Below are 21,069 nucleotides of genomic sequence, written 5' to 3'. Positions count from 1 at the left end.
CAGACTTGTTTCCACCACCTCCTCCCCAAATTCCTTTCCTCTCTTCCCCTGATAAACAGTGGCAAACATCATACTTGCACATTTCTGCTAATGTTTCTGAAAGCCTGGTCATGTCAGAACCTCTTCAGGTCCTCATGACTCGTTCCCTCTTGCTTGCCAAAGGCTGCCTCTGCTGCTAAACCATCTCATGATCAGCTCCTAGGGACAGGAACTGGGGCCCTGCAAATCTCCAGGAAGGCAAAAGAGCACTTTTGTGTGTAACTGCAAAGGTGGCAGGACATATGTGTGGCCTGGAAATACCTGAGTGCACGTATGCACTACAACTGGCCCTTTTGACACGAATTTTAAATCAGAGCTTCCAGAATTTCTCTTCTGTTTTTGGCAAACTATTTTCAGTTATATAAACCATTATTGTTTTTACCTGTCCAGGCAAGTTTTGCTGCCTGTCAGTCAATATTTGTTCTATAGTTTCAACATCTTTAGGAAGCTTTAGAGAAAACCTGTTAATTATTTTCTAGACATGTAACCAGAGCAGGATAGGAATGATTGTTACCAAGAGAACTAATTCACCTATTTTTTTTCACCTCCCAGTTTTGAAAGAATAAAGGCAGAAGCCTGTTCGTTGAAAGGTCTGTGTTAATTACTTTAAGAATCAAGCAAAAATATAATTTAAATATGGAGATACAGATGTAGTATATAAAAAATACCTCAATAGTGGCTGATGTACAGAATTAAACCAATTTATTCAGCGTGGCCTTTCCCAGAAATTTACTTCAGCCTTCTATTCTTTTCATATATTCACAAAAATACTAAACTTTTTACTGTTGATGCCCTTTACAGTCTTTTTCATATGTAATGCAAACAGTGGCACAGTCTGTTTGATTTATCTGTCATTCTTTCTTTTCTACTTTGTATTGGAGCCTTTTTGCATAGATGGTATGTTTTTATTCACTTTCTCAAACATCACATGTGCAGGGCTGTTCCAAATCTGCTTTTGATTCCCTGGATGACATCAGACACTAAAAATTCCATTATGTTTAATATTAAGCTTTTATTTGGAGTAAAGAACATATTTAACACAAGTAACTGGAAAGGTTGATGCATATTAATTGTTCTGAAACTTTCAACAGTAGTTTTTCAATAAGTCAACATCTCAATTTTTAAATTAAGATTTTCAAGTTTGCTAATTCCTACAGAGACTAAAAAGAAACAGCAATCTATATCCCTCTGGTGCTTTTAGAACCTTGCTGCAGCCCCTGGCAATGGTGATGCCAGTTATATATATGCATTTTTATAAAACTTTTACAAAACACTCACTAGTCTTAATATATTAATTCATCATACTTACAAGGTTAAAATCAACATGGAATTTTTTGTTCAGTATCTCACATGACTGATAGCAAGAAGAGAGATTATAGCTTAATTTATTACCTTTAAATCTTTTACTTCCTTTAATACCAAATAAAACAATTATTATACTATTTCTCCTCAGTTTGTCCTCCTCAAAAATCTCATACTGCTTTATGTTCCCATAAAGATTCTTTCAGGATCAAATCTATTCCTATAAAATGTTGTCAATAACATAATTACCCATGAAAATTCTATGGCAGAGGTTTTCAAAGGTGTCTACTGTCTGTCATCCAAAAAAATCAAAACATGATGAGATTTGATAATCTCTGAAAATCTAGGTCAGTAGTCCCATAATACTTACTGCGTGTTGTCCTCAGCAGTTTTATAGACAGGAGACCAATGCAGGTTTCACTGAAACAAAAATTTACTTCTGTTAATAATTTTTAATAAGATCAGTTCTAAATATGTGAAAGAGTCATTACAGTCTCTTAAATTAATCTGAGGTCATCAACAGAAATAAACCAGAAACATGTCATTTTGTACTAGCTATGACACAGCATTTCTTTAATTGTGTGTCCCCACTGATCTCTGCAATGTTTGGCAACTCGTATCTGGTGGAGATGCCTGGCAGAGACTTAGTAATTATAACTTTTAATTCATTCAGCTCCTCAAGTCTGAGATCTCTACAATCTCTAGGCAGCGCTTGAGAAAACTCTTCTTTTGAACTGTTATCATTGTGGATTTGTGGGAGTGCAACTACAGTGAAGTCACATCAGTATTTCCCAGTTAGATTTCAACAATTGCAGAAGAGGACCTGGGCAAGTCAGTAAAATTTGAAGGTTAAAGAGTAAAAATTTGGCTCTATGCCTCATCTGGTGTAGCTGTACTTCCAAGTCTGCCTCCTGAGACATAGTTTACATTAATGAAGTCCTTTCACAAATACAGCTAAAGCACTTCTTTGGTTCAATGAGATAAGCTTTTTAGGCAAAAAGGCTCCTCTGTTGTCAGTTACATCTATGGAAGGTTGCTGGCAGACTTGCATTGTTATGGCAATTCAAGGGTGATTTTTTTCTCAGTCCTAACAGATGTAGCTATGCCAGCACAACTATGCAAACTCATAAACAGTGTAAACTTTGCCTCAGTTAATCATCATTTGGATTGATTTAGGCTATGGGTTTGATTGAGAAATTATGCCAGCAAGTGATCCTCATCCAGATCTTTGGAACCTGAATACACCCCTCGCAGATTTGTTCTTCTCAGGCAAACAGAAAAAAATAGAATTTGGGCCAGAATGTAAATTGATTCTGAGAGCAATGTACATAGATTAAGTCAATGGCATCAAATGATTGCTGGTCTCTGGGAAAGCTCAGACAATTAAATTTAGAATATTGATAACACATAAACATGCAAATAAATTCTAATGTAAAGCATACATTTACAAAACTTGTGCTAAGTTCAACTCCAAGCTTGATAAATTTCATATATGACTTCCCATTCCAATGTTTGAAGCTGGCAGCTATAATATTTTGAATATTATAGAAAGTTTCTTTTAAGTCAGTTTGTATTTCTTGGAACCTTATTTAATTGAATGGGGAAAAAGTCTTCTACCTTTGAATTTTGAGGCTAGAAAAGTGGCTAGCTTCAGGCAGTGATTCTGTGATTGAAATATTTTTTACATTAATTGCCTGTAAAATTCTGCAATATTTTCCATGAGGAATAGCAGCAAAAAATACATAGAAAAGGTCAGATTTTCAAAGGAAGTGACAGAAAAAAACTTTGTCGGAGTAATTTTAGTTTCATTTATGACTTTATAATAAAAAGGAAGAAGTGAGAGTCAAATTACTATTTAAAATATTTTTAACACCGCAACAGTGAAGCTTTAAGTATTAAAAGAACTAGAATTTTATTTGTGGTCAAAATAATAAGTCTAGCTCTTAGGAGAAAGCTGGCTCAAAGAACTGGTAATAGGAAATGGAGCATCCATTTCCAGCCAGGCTGCATACAGATTGAAAGACTTTTTGCTGTCTTCTTATGGTTATTTATTTATAGAGTGCCATTCACAAAGGTGGGTATCCATTAAACTCTCAGAGGCAGATTTTGCAGGGGAATGAATGACTGCTGCATGCACAGAGCAGGGGATCCTAGCGTAGCCACTGCCCTATGTATGGAACCAGCCTCATATTACAAGTGACAACAAATGGCATGAGCTGAGCCAAGGAGCTCTGTATTGTTTGTAAGGGACAACTGTGTACACTGTCACCATCACAACTGTTCCCCGTGGTGGCACTCTTGAGTATAGAGGTCAAGGACAGAATTAAATTGAAAAGCTTGGCCCTTGCACCATGCCTGCCTGTGTGCTACCTGTTTTTGTAATTTAATGATGTGACATTCTGCTTAAGGAGTAAACTTACATTGTACTCTTTATAAACAGTATTTAAACAAACCTAGTTTAAAATGGTACCCTTATTCTCTTTAGCAAACCTTTGTGAGGATAGTGATTCTAAATTGAAATGTTTTTCTAGATGTATTACTGAAATGGAAACAACTCAAAGCAAAGACCTAAAGTTCGCCAACAGGCTGGCCAGCCTGGTGAGGAGAGCTTTAAATTATGAATGATGAAAGACATGGGAAGTCCAGCAAAGAGCCATGAAGATCACTGGGCAATAAGAGAATCTGACAAAAAAAAAAAGGAGAGGATGAGAGACCTGGGACTGTTCAGCCTGCAGAGGGCTTGGGGGGATCTTATAAAGTGTATAAATATCTGGCAGGAGGGTACGAAGAAGACAGAATCGGACCCTTCTCCATGGTGCTTCGTAATATTCTCAGTAATAAAAAATAGTCAGGTAAGCTAACATCACTGAGGAGTAAATGTGAGAGTGGATGAGATTAAAAGGCTGCTGTCCGTTGCTCAGTTTTTATACTAAAATTCACACCAAGCTGCCAAGAAACACACACTCATGGTCAAAGCTATAGTGCATCTGGCAACCCAGGTTAATCCCTTCATGTTAGACTGGCAATTTACTTCAGGAACTCTCCCCGAGAAGCTAAAATCTCTATTGATTACTTATTTCACGAACCCCTAGAGCTAATCATTGGTAGTTTTAAGTGATCATGAAAACTAGCAGCCCTATGGAAAAAGCAGCTAACTTACTATCTTCAGTGCTTGCATTTTTAAGATTACATTTGTAAGAAAAGGGACAGATAATTACTTTAAAAGAAACATGAAAGTTCAGGTTGTTTATGAAGGTCCCCAAAGCATACCAGATCAGTGACACCAAAACATCTCAGTGCCAAAAACTGTCTGTGTTAGGGGCACACAGTACCTGTTGTAAATACGTACAGAATCCATTCTCACAACCTAATAATTTAGAAAAAATCAGTAGTATTACAGAATATTAATTTATTGGATTATACATATGAATATCCAATGTCCATACAGTCAGCAGAAAATTATCCACATCAAAAGCCATGTAATTGAATTAAACACATTTGATCTGTGTTTCTTCAGAAAATCTTTACTGAATGAACCACATCAACTGCTATCAAGACTGAGAGAGATGCTCAGATACAAGCACTGAGCTGAACTGGGAAACCTTAGAAATACCTTTGACATTTACATGCTGCTTGAATCTATTTAAATGACCACGTCTGTCAGTTATCCTTCTTAGGAGCTTCCATGTATCACAGGGGCTCAGGAATGGTCTGCTACTAAGAACTACTCCATAAATAGTTTGGAGTAGTTCTATGAACATCAAAGGCAAATGGCATCATATGTATTAAAATCACAAAGCACAGGTATTTCTGATATTCTCTGAAATTAAAACAATTTGAAAAATACAGCACCCAGCTCATCATGTTTTTAAATCAAATCAGGTCAACATGGAAAAGAATCAAAGCCAAATGCATATTATTTTTGCCCTTAAAAGGGCAGTAAAAATGACTGTGCAAGATTAGTCTCCAGTGTTAAACCTCCATGGATATATATGTTAAAATATATTTTCTTAACAGGTGATCTTATTAAAAAATTGCTATGAAAGATTATAGCAAAATCATGTTTGAGAGTGCCAGAAATGTGAAATTATTTTTTGTTATCGTTTCTTATAATAAATCTAAATACAAATGGAATTAGCATTACTAAAGATAAAATGTTCTGTAGTGTGGTGGTTTGGAAAATGAGAGTAAAGGAGATAGAACAGAAAATAAATGTCTTATTCCAGCACAGAAAATTTAAAATTTGTTACAACACTAGTGCTCTGAAATGTTCAAATTGTCTAATTTAGAAAATTCATTAAAATATTATAATGAGAAAAACAAAAGGCATCAATACAAATACACTGTATTTTGTTAAATCTAAAATGAGGACTTCCATAAATGTAAGGCACATTTATGTACCAAACTACATTTTAATTTCTATCAAATAAATTCAACTTTGTTTGCCTTAATTATTCATGATTAATCAATATGTGCATAAAGTTCATGATGAAACATAACATGACTAATAGAGCAATTATTGAAAAAAAGCCAACTTATCTGTCTTCCAAACAAAAACTTCATAAATAACTTCAATTAGTTTCTGATACCTCTTTGCATGTCATTTCACAAACACTTCACAGAGCAAGAGTGCAATTGTAAGAGTGAATCTAAATAAAGAAAAATTTAAAAATTGGTTTGATTATTTAAGAATTATTATAGGACAACCCAGCTATATCTGAAATATTTTGTTACGAAGAAAGACTTATCACCTCACAGTACTGCCTAATTAAAATATTATCTTTATTTGTTATCTCAAAATACAAGTAGTGTAATTTATCATTTGTAAGAACAGTTGGGCATGAGAAGAAAAAGAGAAGAAGCAGAAGCAGGGGCAGAGAGGAGGAGGCACGAGATGGGCGGCCATCTGGGCTCGACTCGGCCCGTCCCAGCAGCAAGAAATGAAGAGAGGAGTTGTGGAGAGAACCTGAGAGGCGTCTGCCTGCTGGTTGTGAAGAATTTCTTGTGAGAAGAGGAATGGCTGCAGATGCCAAGGAGGGGGAGGAGTAATAGCGGTCTTCCAGTACCTCAAGGGGGCCTACAAGAAAGATGGGGATAGGCCGTTTAGTAGGGCCTGTTGCGATAGGACGAGAGGTAATGGTTTTAAAATAGAGGGGGGTAGATTTAGATTAGAAATTAGGAAAAAATTTTTTACGATGCGGGTTATAGAACACTGGAACAGGTTGCCCAGAAAGGTGGTGGAGGCCCCATCTCTGGAAGCGTTCAAGGCCAGGCTGGATGAGGCTCTGAGCAACCTGACCTAGTCAGGGATGTCCCTGCTCCTTGCAGGGGGGTTGGACTAGATGACCTTTGAAGGTCCCTTCCAACCCTAACCATTCTATGATTCTATGATTCTATAATGCTGCTCCTGGCAGAGATTCCCCTGCAGCCTGTGGTGATGACCATGGTGAAGCAGGCTGTCCCCCCTGCAGCCCACGGAGGCCAGCAGAGATCCACTGGAGCAGGTGGATGCCCAAAGGAGGCTGCGGCCAGTGGAGGGTCCACACTGGGGCAGCTGGTTCTTGAGGGACTGCACTCTGTGGAAAAATGACCCAGTTTGTGAAGGACTGTAGGAGGGACCCCACGCTGGAGCACAGGAGCAATGTGAGGAGTTCTTCACTCGAGGAGGAAGGAGCGGTGGAAAGCAACAAGTGATGAACTGACTGCAGCCCCCATCCCCTATTCCCTCCTGTGCCACTTGAGGCGGGGAAGGAGGTAGAGATAATTGAGTATAAAGTTAAGTCTAGGAAGAGAGAGGGGTGGGGGGAAGTTGGTGTGTTCTCTTTCTCATTATCCTGCTTTGGTTTTATTAATAATAATAAATAAATAGTTTTCCCTAAGTCGAGTCTGTTTTGCCTGTAACAGTGACTTTAATGATCTCTCCCTGTCCTTATCTCAAACCTTGAGCCTTTTTGTTATATTATCTCTCCCTATTCTCTCGGAGGGTGATGGGAGTAAGTGAGAGACTGCGTAGTCTGATCATGAGTGGGGCTAAACTATGACAACTTCAAAGAAACTACTATGTAGAACGTTCCAAAGTCAGTAAGAATATATGACCAAACAAGTAATGCAAAAAAATATTACTATTCCATCGCACAATTTCACATCCTCTTTTTTAAAGAGCAGCATGAAAAGTACTAAGCTACAAATTAGGAACATGACACATTAAGAGAAATAATTTAACTCTATGTGTAAAAAAATATGAAAATATTTTCAAGTCTATTGTTTTTATATGTATTGATCAAATTATGAAAAAAACTATTCAAAGACTAAGACATATGTGCATTTCTTCTGCTGCTTTCCTGTGAACCATACACGCGTACAGCGGTGAGAACAACTTGCTGTGCTGCAGTTGTACATTCCTGCCACAAAGTTAGTATCAGCACTTCACACCTGTAAAGAAGATCCTGCAACCTCATACATCCACCAGAGAGGGTCCTCTGCTGGCCCTCAGTCTGCTAGGGGTGAGTAGCCCAGACAGAGAAAAGAAACCAGGCCAGAATATGCCCATACCTTGCTGATTTTCATACACATTTTTAAATCTTCATGGCAACTGCAGTCTGGCAAAAATTAGTGTCTTACACAGCATCTCATATCACAGTCAGAGGGAAAACTAAGGTATTGAATTAGCTGCCATTACAGACCAATCACTGACCTGTTCTTTATGCATGAGAGGATCAGTGTCAGTTGCGCATGTTGATTCTTTTAGATCTGTTGATAAAAATGGATGTTGACACACTGTGGCCTCTAGCAGACAGATGAAGTTGTACTTTGACAATTACTCTTTCTCTTTTCAAATTAAGAATTTCCAAAGGGTATATGGTCTGTTTTCGTTATATCAAGAATCTCTTTCTGCTCTCTGATAAATGTGAATGCCACAAATAGAAATAAGATTAATTGTATTGCAGCCCTTCTACTGTGTTGAAATTCAGATCTGTTTCAATTAACATAGATAATTTGCTGTCATAGTTAGTACTCAACTTAAACTCCGCCTTCTCACTCACGTAGCCCTGGGGTGTTTGCTCCTAAAATTCAACACATGTGAGTAATTCCATTCATGTGAGTAATGCTGAACTTTCAATGGTAGGAAACTTCAAACATGTTATAAAGCTACAGCCAGACTCAGGATTCCCTCTTTGCCCACCATCTGGCAGTTATTACCTTTCTTCTGCCTTTTAAGAAAGCAGAGATCTCCCACTTTTTCTGAACAAGACAGAAGAAACTACATGAATTGCAGGACCCTGTCCAGTTATTTATGCTTACAGAATAAAAATTTTACTGTGTCCTGAACTTAGTTTGAATTCAATCCATTTTCAGATTTCACTCTTTCTTTTAGGCTATGTATTTTTGAAAAAAAAAATCGTATGTGGCTGTACTGAGTCAAATTCTAGTTATTTTACTCTGTCTTCACCTCGGTAAATCACTTGAGCAAGCTCAGACTTTTGTAAGGTCTTTAGGATTTCACTCATTTTATGCATGTATATTTATTTACTTTTAGTAATTCAATTTCCATCATCTCCTGACTATTTCAAGGAAAACTAAATTTTGCAATTTAAAAATTTTCTCTGTAACATTCTGTTTTCCTCCCCTTAAGTACCTCTCACAAATACACGTGTGTACATCTGTGTACGTGTATAACGTGGGCTAAGTATCTAAGTGGAATTCCTCACATTAAGTTTTAATGGGAACTTTTGTGTGTATAGTACAATACATATACTGTGAATGAAGCAGATAACACACAGGTATACATATCTACACATCAGACAATTTTATAAGGTCTAAGAATTAATTGATTAGCTTAAAACACTAAAATTATTCCCTTAGGATTTATGAGCTAAGAATGCTCAGGGGTTTAGTGTCCTGACATCTCTTTAATTAGCAGTCTCCAAGATCTCACACTAAGAAGATGCTAAGCCAGTGCCTTCTGTCATATCTCAAGAGTTTCAGAAGGCTTGGAAGCCACAGAAGAAGGTGAATGTACTATGCCTGTAAGCTATACAATATGTACAAAGTACTGTTTTCTTACTATTAGCAAGTCAGGACTTCTTGCTACCACTCCTGCTTTGCTGGTGATGCCGTTCTAAAAGAAATCCTAAGAACAATCCAGCAAAAATGGGCGAGGTAAATAAAGATGCTGTTGAAAAATACTTGGAGAACAACCCCCAGTTTGCCAAGGATTATTTCGACCGAAAAATGAGAGCAGAAGTGCTGGGAAGTATCTTTAATGTGAGCCCTGGAGATGTGAAGGAAGGAGTCAGCTTCAAAGACATGTCCCGTCTGGAGGAGTGTAACATACTTTTTGAGCTGCTAACAGAAATCCAGGATGAAGAAGGCACTATGGAAAAGATAGTTCACAAGGCCCTGCAGAGGCTGGCACAGCTGCTGGCAGCTGATCGGTGTAGTATGTTTGTTTATCGTTCCCGAAATGGTACTCCAGAGGTAGCCACCAGGCTTCTCAATGTCACTCCAACTTCCAGCTTTGAGGAGAATTTGGTGAATCCAGACAATGAGACTGTTTTTCCTCTGGACATCGGGATAGCAGGATGGGTTGCTCATACCAAAAAGTTTTTTAATATACCTGATGTGAAAAAGGTAAGTGACTTCTCTTGGGTAATGGATTTCTGTGCATTTATTTACTCAGCTTCCTGCACAGAGCTTGTGGTACAGAATCATTCTTCAAAAATGTCCCAGAGACAAAAATCCAGACCAAAAGCATGAGAAAAGCAGTAGCAGACTTTTCTTAAAATCTCATAGAACCACATCATGTGGCCTAGTGAGGTATTTCCAGTATCCTTGCACAATAGTTGTAATGTAATTTACTATAATAAGGGAGGAGAATATTAGATTAATAGAGACCAATAAGTAGTTGTGTTTCTATTGAACAAGGCAGGCTCCTATTCTGTTTTCCAGTATGGGCTTGCAAGCGTTCTCCCTTATCATTCTGTGCTGCCATACATGCACCTCTGAATGTAATTAATTTGCAGCTTTTGTAATGAGGATGCTTCCTTATAAGTAGGTGAATGAAGCCAGGTGAGATTATGTCAACATATATGTTCAGTTTCAAGTCTGTCTTTGATTTAAAATGGCTCCAAATTTTGAGGGCTTTTGATCAGAACCATCTATAGAAGAAGATGAAAGAGAAAGAGCTGCTCTGACACTTTCAGAGTTTCTATTGAATTTGCACAGAATCACCTTCTTTAATTATGGTAGTGATAAGAGTTATTACAAATGTTAATTAAGATGATGAGTAACCTAACAGAAATGACACATGCATGAATAAGAACTGCTTTAGAAACTGCTCTGAAATACATGAGGAAACATAAATGTGCTTTAATTGTTGTAGAAAAAATAGCTAACCTGATATTATCAAATGGTGACATCTTCATCTCTTTTTAGTCTTATGTGGAAAAGCTCAACATAATCAAATGGTGCTAAGAAACAAGATGACAATCTGGCTTCTCACTATTTTCCTTTACAGTCAATTTAAAATTCTGGTACATTTTAGAGATGGAAACCATTGCAGTGTCCTAAGCTCAATATAAATAATAAAAATTTTTATACAATGTAATTATCCATGTTTTCCAGGAAGTAAATAAAAAGTAATGTATTTTATCATGTTAAAAGTTGGCAGGCACAAAGAAATAAAGGACTATTTTTAAAGCTCAGAAACAAGTGAAAATGTATATATATGTGCGAAAAGAGCATTCCAATATATAGTAAAATACCTCAGATGTAAGTAGGAATCATGGGAGCAAACAGAAGAATGACTGATTTGAGAAAACAGATCAGCTGATTTTTAACTGACCACTAAGATGCTTTCTTCAATGGCTGTTGTTCTGACAAGAGGCACCTGACTTACTGCCTCTTACCGCCACATGGGGAGATTGGAGGATAATCCTTCTAAATGCATAAGGCTGATTACATGAGAAAGGATCAGGAGGATAAGAATGATGTGTCTTCTATCAAAGACTGCACTGCTCCTTAATATCATTATGTGAGAGGTGCCCAGAGCAGGGCTGCCCAAATGTTTCTGCATTTGCAATAGGATTTTTTCAGAATTTTGTGACAATTGTAATTTGAATATGCTTAAATGAAAGACCCTTTCTGACAATCTAATCCTGCTAGGTATACATTTTGCACTCATAAATTAATTCATGTCAGCTGAATATCTGTCCAGCTATTATTCAACCATTCTAAGGTAATCTTTACTTAGGTATCCATTTACTCTCTCAGGGTTACTGAGGTCTATGCCATTAGGCCCACACTTAAAAATGCAGTTAAACCATGGTGCCATTAATCCACATTTGGTAACTAAATGTCATCAAAACATCGACATTTTGTAAGTTAATTGCAAAACTCCCACAGACTTCTCTGGAATCAAGATTTATCATTTAAAAACAGCCCTGAAGGTCTCAAAATTGTCATCATTTCCATTCTATTTGTAAAAAAAAAAGCCAGATGTCCAAATCCACACTCCTCACACAGGCAAAGCTCCCACTAATGCCACCAGAATCTCTATCTACATAAGCAACCCAGAATGGTAGCTTTTGTCAGTAACATTTAAGGAATAGAATTAATCCATGGCAGCAGAAATAGGCAGACACTGAAGCCTTTATCCCATTTTTGAAAGGATTATTATTTTTCAGACAACTTTGTATGCTCTTCAGTCAAAGTAGATTGTCTGCTACCCAAATTCTGAGCAAAAAAATGACAAGCAGAGTTAAGCTAGAGGAATTTTGCCCCTACTGCCTTGTCGGAATACAAAATGTGCAATGAATTATTCTAGATGGCTACAGTACTTTAAAGATGCCATGTTAACCACTTTCTGTTGTTGACATAAGCTGTATCCAAACAGCATAGTGTTTTTTAAATCTTAAGTACATGACAATATTGACAAACGCACAGTGAGACATTTTCATGCTTCAATCACTACCCCTTTATAACAAGACTGAATGTAATGAAAGATCACAACAGCAATAAATCATTGAAAAAAAACCATAAGACTCCACTTTTAGTGTCTGGTAGGCAGTTTGTTAGGCATTATCTCCCTCAACCTGGAAAGGTACCAATAAACGCGAGGAAGCTCCTCATCCTGACTAATGCTTCAGAAAAGAAAAGCAGAGGAAAAGATACAGACTTTCTGTAATTAACTTAGTAGCCAGAACAGTCTGCCCTCACAAGGTTATGGACCTGTTGACTGTGAGAGCTAATAGTGTTTAATCCAGGATTTAATAGTAGTGAGAAATAGGAGGCCAGGCAGGACCACTACCCTAATAATTTGCCTCACATCATTCCCAGGGTCTGGCAGAGAATGTGACTCAAATATTCCAAAGTGAAATATAGACTGCATAAATATTCTTTAAATATTAGCTGACAACATGGACGACATTATAAAGAAGAGTACAATTACCCTACCTCTTTTGCTAAGGCATTATTTCAAAATAAAACTAAGAACTAAGAAATATTTAAACAAGGAGTATGTCTTCTGAGGAATCAAAGTCTCACATTCTCAGCCTGTAAGAACGAATAATAAAGATTATATATATTTTATTTTAATCCATCATGTATTTAAATGATTGCATTATTTCTTTTAATTCAAAGATACTTGAAGACAAAAATTTAACTGAGGATTGGAAACTCCAGAAACAGTATTCCTGGCTATAGTAGAGTATAAAATCATATAAATGGTGAAAAAAATGCCTCAAAAGAAGTGAAGGCTTTTCAATTGGATCCATAAAGGGACTCAAATATTCTGATGCTGAAATAACAAGCTCTCATTTTATCCTGCCCTGGAATCCACAACCTCAGTGAGGAGAAGAAACAACAGAGTGTGGAGAGATTCTGGTGCTTCCAACTCGGATTAAGCAGCAGGAGCAGTGATCATTGTGCCACCTAATTTAAACCACTGGAATCCTATGATACAAAACAACTGAAATATGTCTTCGAGTTGCAAGCACTTGTATCATCCCTTTGCAAACTGATCCAGCTGCAGTTTGCATAAGTTTTTTTCTGAGGGGGAGCTCTGCTTCTCTTTAATGCAAGGGTGAGAGAGACTTTAATTCCAGGTCTGTCTGAAGTGACAGGAGTTTCAGATAGCTGGGAATGTGCCGGTTCCCATTCTAGGCTGTCTGAGCCTGGAATGAGGAAGAAGAGACACTCCATCCTTTTTCTTGAGTCTACACTAAAGTGTAAAATAAAGTAAAGATTATTTTAAGAGGGGAGAGAAAAGTGCAAAGGGAAGCAGCTCTGTGGTTCAGACTCCCATGTGGCAGTGAGGAGACCTGGACACCGACTGGGTGTCCAGCTGCTATGTGTAAACAGTTGCTCTGGTAACACACAGTAGTTGCCCTGGGACCAGGCAGTAGTCTTAGACTCCCTCCTAGGGCAAGAAGACATTCCTGGAATCAGGCACATCTATGTCAAAAATATGAAGCAATGGGAAAGCACAGGAGAGAGTAAGATGGTCAATAACACAACTAGTTGCCCTGCAAATGGAAAGAATGGAGTCACTTTGTGGTGGAGCTGATAGCAGGGTAGTCACTTGCTAATAAGATGTCTCAGTTCTTAACTCATGTTCTGCTAGTCCTCTAACAATGTGATCTTGGAGAAGAAACACAAATATCCAACATATTGACAAGGCAGTGTATGTTAAAAATGCTTTAAAAGCCAGAGGAAGATTGTTAAACTAATTTTAGAGGGAAGTTCTTGAGAAACAAACTCAGAGTTGTTAAGATGAGAAGAAATGAGAGCAAAGATACACAACACTGAATGTTTGGAAAGTAATGAGAATCAAAAGAAACAATCCTAACGTAAACTAAAAGTAGGGAAAAATGGAGAAGTAGCCTTTTACCTGGGAAGAACTTGCATTGTAAATGTTAAGGTCTGCTCCTCCATTTTATCTTATAATCTTGATAATAAAAGCCAGATTGTCATAAACTCACACTCAATATAGTAAATATAAGCTGGAAAAATGGAAATGTGTTCCAGTATGTTATAAAGACCAAGACTCAGTCAACTTACAAGAAAATATTTCAACACAGGAACAAATTTCTATTAATTGTGTCTTCCAGAAGAAAAACCCAAACCTTTAATTCTTTCCTTGAATTAACTTGTGTTAAAAGAGGAAAGTTTCCAAAACTGAAGGAAAAAAAATGAACATAAGAAATTAAAATTAAAAGCTCTCTTTTTAGCCTAATTTTCTTGTTTTATGTGAAAAAAATACTTAAAGCAATATAATACAGATTCAATTTCAAAAACTTGCAAAATAGCCACTACATATGGCAGATAACAAGCAGACATTTCAGTGACATGACTGAAAAGTCCAAGTCTCAAATGCTGTTAAATATGTATTAGTTTCTACCTGATTCAGTTTCAAAACTCTAGTGATCTTGAAGGTACCAAAGTCAATTTGTTCTACAATGCTAATAAGTTACATGTCAAAATGTAACTTACATCCCTGACAATACACGACTTTTTGAGTGTGGCCTAATGAATGGCCAAGTCATTTAGCTGATTGGTTTTGGTTTTGAATGAGACTCATGACATTTTTGTAGCTGATGGCAGGTGCTTTTTGTTTTCCATTCATACTCAATTATATCATTATGAAACAAAAACATTTGTGAGTTGGAATTAGGATAAGTAGAAATAAGAGATGAGGCAATATAGCACACCAATGCCACCTACTCAGTTGTAAAAAATTTGTTTGAGAAATCTGCGCCAATGCAAGACAATCAGTGGGAGAACAAAACATCTGGAATAGGAGAAAATACTGCAAGGCTACCACTGCAAAGAAATGTGTGACACTGGCTCCTGATGTCAGAGGTTCCTGTGGTTCCAGTAGTGCTCCAGACCCGCTCCTGGTCATCATGCATCCAAAGGATGATGTATCTTGGCCAGTTTGAGCTCACCTATTCAACCCAGAACCTCGAGCCCAACATGAGCAAAGTAGTCATAACGGCAAGGGGTCCCAGAAAGTCAGTCTTCCTTTGTGCTTTGTAAGAGAATAGAGGTGGAGGAAAACAGGCATCTGCTCTCTTGGCACTACCACCTCAGCTGCAGGATTAAGTCTTACCACTTCTCCTTAACTGTGATATCTGATGCACTTCGCCAAATTCAAAATGGAGAAGTAGGCTGCACAGCAGATACTGACATGTCACTCAGAGTTGACACAAGAAGGAAGCAACAGTAACAGTTTTTTGAATGGGAGTAATCATGATGGTGATATGAAAACCGAGGTGTAAATGTCATCTGTGGGACACGAACAAAATGACATCATGCTGCTTCCTAGTAAGACCCCCAGTCAAGGAAGTAAAGGTCTATGGGAAAGTCTCATTTCCTAACATTTAAAATCACATGTGTAATGAAGATGCTGATGGGGTGCCAAATTAAAAGCATTTGAGAATAACCAAGTATACAGGAGATGTGAGAAGCCTTGGTGCTAACAACTTTGAGCTGCTGTTTTTATTACCTCAAATGAGCAGTGAATCTTTACTCTGACTAGCCAAACAGGGAAGAGAGATCCTTGTTCCTTTACCCTTTCATTTTGAGTTGCTTTTCACACTTCTCCATTTCTCTGTCTTTCCTGGATTTGTATAATTACATACTTTTGCATGTGCAATGGAAATCAAATTAACAAGGGTTATGCTATCTCCTTACTTAAATAGTTAATTTGATTTCCATTGCACATGCAACTCAAAATGTAAATTATTTGTTGAGTGTAAATTTGATCAGAAAATGCAATTTACACTGCAGACTTTGACCTGGAGTTTCCAGTAGTGTCAAACTCACTTGCCTCAGGCTTCATTCTGTTGTTAATCCAATCAGAAATGCTCAAGGCTTAGCTTTGTGTTCTGGAGCACAGTGTAGCAAATTGTAAGATAACATTATGAACTGGAAGATGTACTTCTTTTATTAAATACCTTTATTAAATTAGAATTATGGTCTTCATAATTTTTTAAGCTTGGCATAGAATAAAGCCTGTGAAAGGTTAGAAATTTTTGCAGAGCTCTTTTCATAGTTTGCTTAAAGAATTGTGGGATATCTAAAACTAGCCAATGAAGGAGAATTAATCTTGAAAGAAATAAGGTGTTTAAAAACTGGTAAAAGGAAACATACAAGAACATATCACTCCCAAGAAAGGAACTGAAATCTGCAGGGAGAGCCATGAAATAAGAGACACAAGACGGTTCCTTCTTCTGGGCAGTCCATCAATACGAGCCTTTCAGAAACAATAAAGTAATACTGATTTTTTTTTTTAATAAAACAAACTACAGAATCATAAAATATTATCCGCTTATGAGGTCTTTTAAAATTAAGTTTCTTCTTGAAATGCCTGTGGATCCCATGGGATTGAGTTTATTTTATTTATATTTATTTTACCTTATTACAGACATGAACTTACAGTTGTGTAGCCACAATTCAGATTCAGATATGGCAGAGTCTCAGTAAGCAAGTTCATTTGTAACTGCCATATGAGGAAAAGAAAAATTATTTTTAGAAAGAATGGACTTATTTTTCCCTTTCACAGAGATGTACTCACACTGTTTTCACAACAGTGACTTCTGATTTTGTAAATTAGGCCTATAAAACTTAAAGGAATTGAAATGCTGAGGCCAAATGATCTAAACATAGAGCATTATATTGACATTTCATTGGTAAGAGGTTTATAATAATAATATGTAGTAGTGTTGGTAAATTACAGTCAGATAAAACTGGTGTCATGGTTTAGAGAATCAAGAAACATGAATTAGATAGTAATTTCAAGTGTATAGGCTAGATCCATAGTAGCCTGCCAAACCCCTATCCAGTTACCTTCTATTACCTACAACAGAAAGATGAACACAAAGAGGCGCCCTGATATTCCACTCCCGTAAGCTGGTGCTAGCTTAATGCATGTTGCACATCTTAGAATATATCTAATCAGATATACCTCACAGAATCTATCTGATCATTGTACAGTAAATGGCTAGGTATCTTAGCTTTGAATGGAGCTAGTAGAAATGCTTGCAGATGTACAGTTATCAACAGATTGCCTTTCCCTCTTTCTTTTTAAAAGTCTATTTTATTATTTAACTGAGAGCTGAAAGTTCAAACCTTCTTCTGAAAGATGGTTGGATTCAAAAGATCATGCTCAAATAGGCTAAGTGTCCACATTCATATATTCACGGGACCACCAAGATGCTCTTCTGGCTCTGGTACTGCAGAGCATATTTCTGGCTTATTTGTCTACAAACATGATTTTCCAGATATTATGAAAAGTTATTTTCCTTGAAAACAAAAGGAAATTATGCTCTCAAGAGAAAATATTTTAAACCTTTGATTGGGAATAAAGGCTTCAAGACTCCTAGCAATTATGTGCAAAATATTCAGTAATGAAAAATCTAAATCTAAGCACAAATTTTCGCTTGTATATGCAAGTCATGTACAATAGGAGTCTTCGTATATGCTGTGGGAATGCTGACAATGTGTTACAAGGTATTTATATCTTTCTACATTGCAGTATCTAGGCACAACTCAGGATGGCTTGTGGTCACTGAACTTTTTGTTTATTAACACAGGCTTGCATTCTTCAAAGTTTTCCTATCCTCTATAAAAATAGTGTGGCCAAGGTGCTTCTTCTGAACACTTCTGAACACCACTGCTTGTACCTTCAGTCTGGAGTTATTAAACAAATTAAGACTTAGCAGCTGTGTCCTGCTGATTCAGCTCACTTGGTGTATACAGATCCCTTTTAAGTAATGAGAAATCCAGGAGTGTCTGAAATTGTTATTTATTCCCTCACAGCAGCATACAGCACTCTAAAACCAGGAACTTGGGCCTCACCATTATTCTAGGTGCTCTTGGTGAGATGGAGGGACTACAAAAGAGGGTTAAACTGTCTACGTGATTTACTTTATTTTGAATGGCTAAAACAGGCAGAGATGCAGAAATTTTTACTGAAGTCCAAAAACACACCCAAAACCAGAATTGTTGTGTCAGTAGGTAATACATCTCAGAGAAAATAAAATATTTCCATGTAATAACATACTTGTTCAGCACACTGCAGGACAGTATTTGATTCTTACACAGAATAGACAGATTAACTGGCATTTTCCCTGGATGTCAGTTAAGTGAGATACCCCTATACCTTTCTCTGAGAAAAACAGAAAACATCCCCTCTTACCCTGGATGATGTATTTGGAACTGGCTACACTTTCCAGGGACCCAAATACAGCTTGATAGATTGAATTACAGAGAAAACATATTGATTACTTTTATTCTTCTCAATGGGATTTATGGAGATGGCACAGGCTGTCCTTAAGAGAATCAATTTTCTTTAAGAGAGCCCAGTCAGTAAATATAGAAAAGACATTTCAGAGTTACTTCCAAACATTTAATTCCTTTGATGGAAATGCAGTCCTAGAAGAAAATCTAAAATCATAGAATCATAGAATGGTTAGGGTTGGAAGGGACCTTCAAAGGTCATCTAGTCCAACCCCCCTGCAAGGAGCAGGGACATCCCTGACTAGGTCAGGTTGCTCAGAGCCTCATCCAGCCTGGCCTTGAACGTTTCCAGAGATGGGGCCTCCACCACCTTTCTGGGCAACCTGGGACAGTGTTCTATAACTCACATCGTAAAAAATTTTTTCCTAATTTCTAATCTAAATCTACCCCCCTCTATTTTAAAACCATTACCTCTCGTCCTATCGCAACAGGCCCTACTAAACAGCTTTTCCCCATCTTTCTTGTAGGCCCCCTTGAGGTACTGGAAGACCGCTATCAGGTCTCCCTGGAGCCTCCTCTTCTGCAGGCTGAACAGCCCCAACTCTCTCAGCCTGTCCTCATAAGAGAGGTGCTCCAGCCCTTTTATCATCTTCGTGGCCCTCCTCTGGACCTTCTCCAACTGGTCCATGTCCTTCTTGTGCTGGGGGTTCCAGAACTGGACACAGTACTCCAGGTGGGGTCTCACCAGGGCAGAGTAGAGGGGGAGAATCACCTCCCTCGACCTGCTGGCCACGCTTCTCTTGATGCAGCCCAAGATGCGGTTGGCCTTCTGGGCCGCAAGGGCGCATTGCCTGCTCATGTTAAGCTTCTCATCCACCAGCACTCCCAAGTCCTTCTCCTCAGGGCTGCTCTCAATCCATTCTCCGCCCAGCCTGTATTTGTGCCTGGGATTGCCATGACCCAGGTGCAGGACCTTGCACTTGGCCTGGTTGAACTTCATGAGGTTGGCACGGGCCCACCTCTCCAGCCTGTCAAGGTCCCTCTGGATGGCATCCCTCCCTTCCAGCGTGTCGACGGCACCACACAACTTGGTGTCGTCGGCGAACTTGCTGAGGGTGCACTGTATCCCACTGTCCATGTCACCGACAAAGATGTTGAACAGGGCTGGGCCCAGCACGGACCCCTGAGGGACGCCACTCATGACCGGTCTTCACATGGACATTGAGCCGTTGACCACCACTCTCTGAGTGCAGCCATCCAGCCAACTCCTTATCCACTGAGTGGTCCGTCCATCAAACTCATGTCTCTCTAGTTTAGAGAGAAGGATGTCGTGCGGGACAGTGTCAAAAGCTTTGCACAAGTCCAGGTAGATGATGTCAGTTGCTCGTCCCTTGTCCACTGATGCCGTCACCCCGTCATAGAAGGCCACCAAATTGGTCAGGCACGATCTGCCCTTGGTGAAGCCATGTTGGCTGTCACCAACCACCTCCTTGCTCTCCATGTGCCTTAGCATGGTTTCCAGGAGAATCTGCTCCATGACCTTGCCAGGCACAGAGGTGAGGCTGACCGGCCTGTAGTTACCTGGGTCTTCCTTATTCCCCTTTTTAAAAATTGGGGTTATGTTCCCCCTCTTCCAGTCATCGGGGACCTCACCAGACCGCCACGACTTCTCAAATATGATGGCCAGTGGCTTGGCAACTTCATCCGCCAGTTCCCTCAGGACCCGAGGATGGATCTCATCAGGACCCATGGACTTGTGCACCTTCAGGTTCCTCAGATGATCCCGAACCTGCTCTTCGAGTACAATGGGCAGTTCTTCATTCTCGCAGTCCCTGCTTGCACCTTCTACAGCTTGGGCGGTGGGACAGGAACTCTTGTCGGTGAAGACTGAGGCAAAAAAGTCATTGAGAACCTCAGCCTTCTCCATGTCCTGGGTAACCAGGACACCAGTTCCCTTCTGGAGGGGGCCTACATTTACCCTGGACTTTCTTTTGTCCCCTATGTACCTATAAAAGCTCTTCCTGTTACATTTTATATCCCTGGCCAGATTCAGTTCTGCCAGGGCTTTGGCCTTCCTTACCTTATCCCTGGCCACTCGCGCAGCCTCTTTGTAGTCCTCCCAGGCTACCTGTCCCCACTTCCACCCTCTATAGGCTTCCTTTTTTACTTTCAGTTGGTCCAGGAGCTCCTTGCTCATCCATGCCGGCCTCCTGGCCTTTTTGCCCGACTTGTTTTTCATCGGGATGCACCTCTGCTGAGCTTGGAGGAGGTGCTCCTTGAATATGGACCAACTTTCCTGGGCCCCTCTTCCCTCCAGGGCCGCCTCCCATGGCACTTGGCCCATCAGGTCCCTGAAGAGGCTGAAGTCCACCTTCCTGAAGTCTAGGGCAGAGAGCTTGCCGTGTATTTTCCTTGCTGCCCCGTGGATCTTGAACTCCACCATGTCATGGTTGCTGCAGCCAAGGCTGTCCTTTAGTTTCACATCCC

General features: G+C 38.9%; 1 protein-coding gene across 3 annotated transcripts in view; it reads left to right on the top strand.

Annotated features, from left to right (window-relative positions):
* The first annotated feature begins 9,492 nt into the window (after nt 1-9,492).
* Nucleotides 9,493-21,069, top strand: part of PDE6C (phosphodiesterase 6C) — a 31,728-nt gene continuing 20,151 nt past the window's right edge. For all 3 annotated transcript variants that reach the window (XM_086752757.1, XM_086752756.1, XM_086752758.1), the window contains exon 1: nt 9,493-9,972. In XM_086752757.1, coding sequence (XP_086608883.1) covers nt 9,493-9,972 — 480 coding nt within the window. The remainder of the gene's footprint in view (nt 9,973-21,069) is intronic.

This window comes from Chlamydotis macqueenii, chromosome 7 (assembly GCF_036417535.1).
Source record: "Chlamydotis macqueenii isolate bChlMac1 chromosome 7, bChlMac1.mat, whole genome shotgun sequence".
NCBI classification, from domain to species: domain Eukaryota; kingdom Metazoa; phylum Chordata; class Aves; order Otidiformes; family Otididae; genus Chlamydotis; species Chlamydotis macqueenii.
Note: the sequence above shows the minus strand (reverse complement) of the source record. Positions and strands in the feature narration are given on the sequence as shown.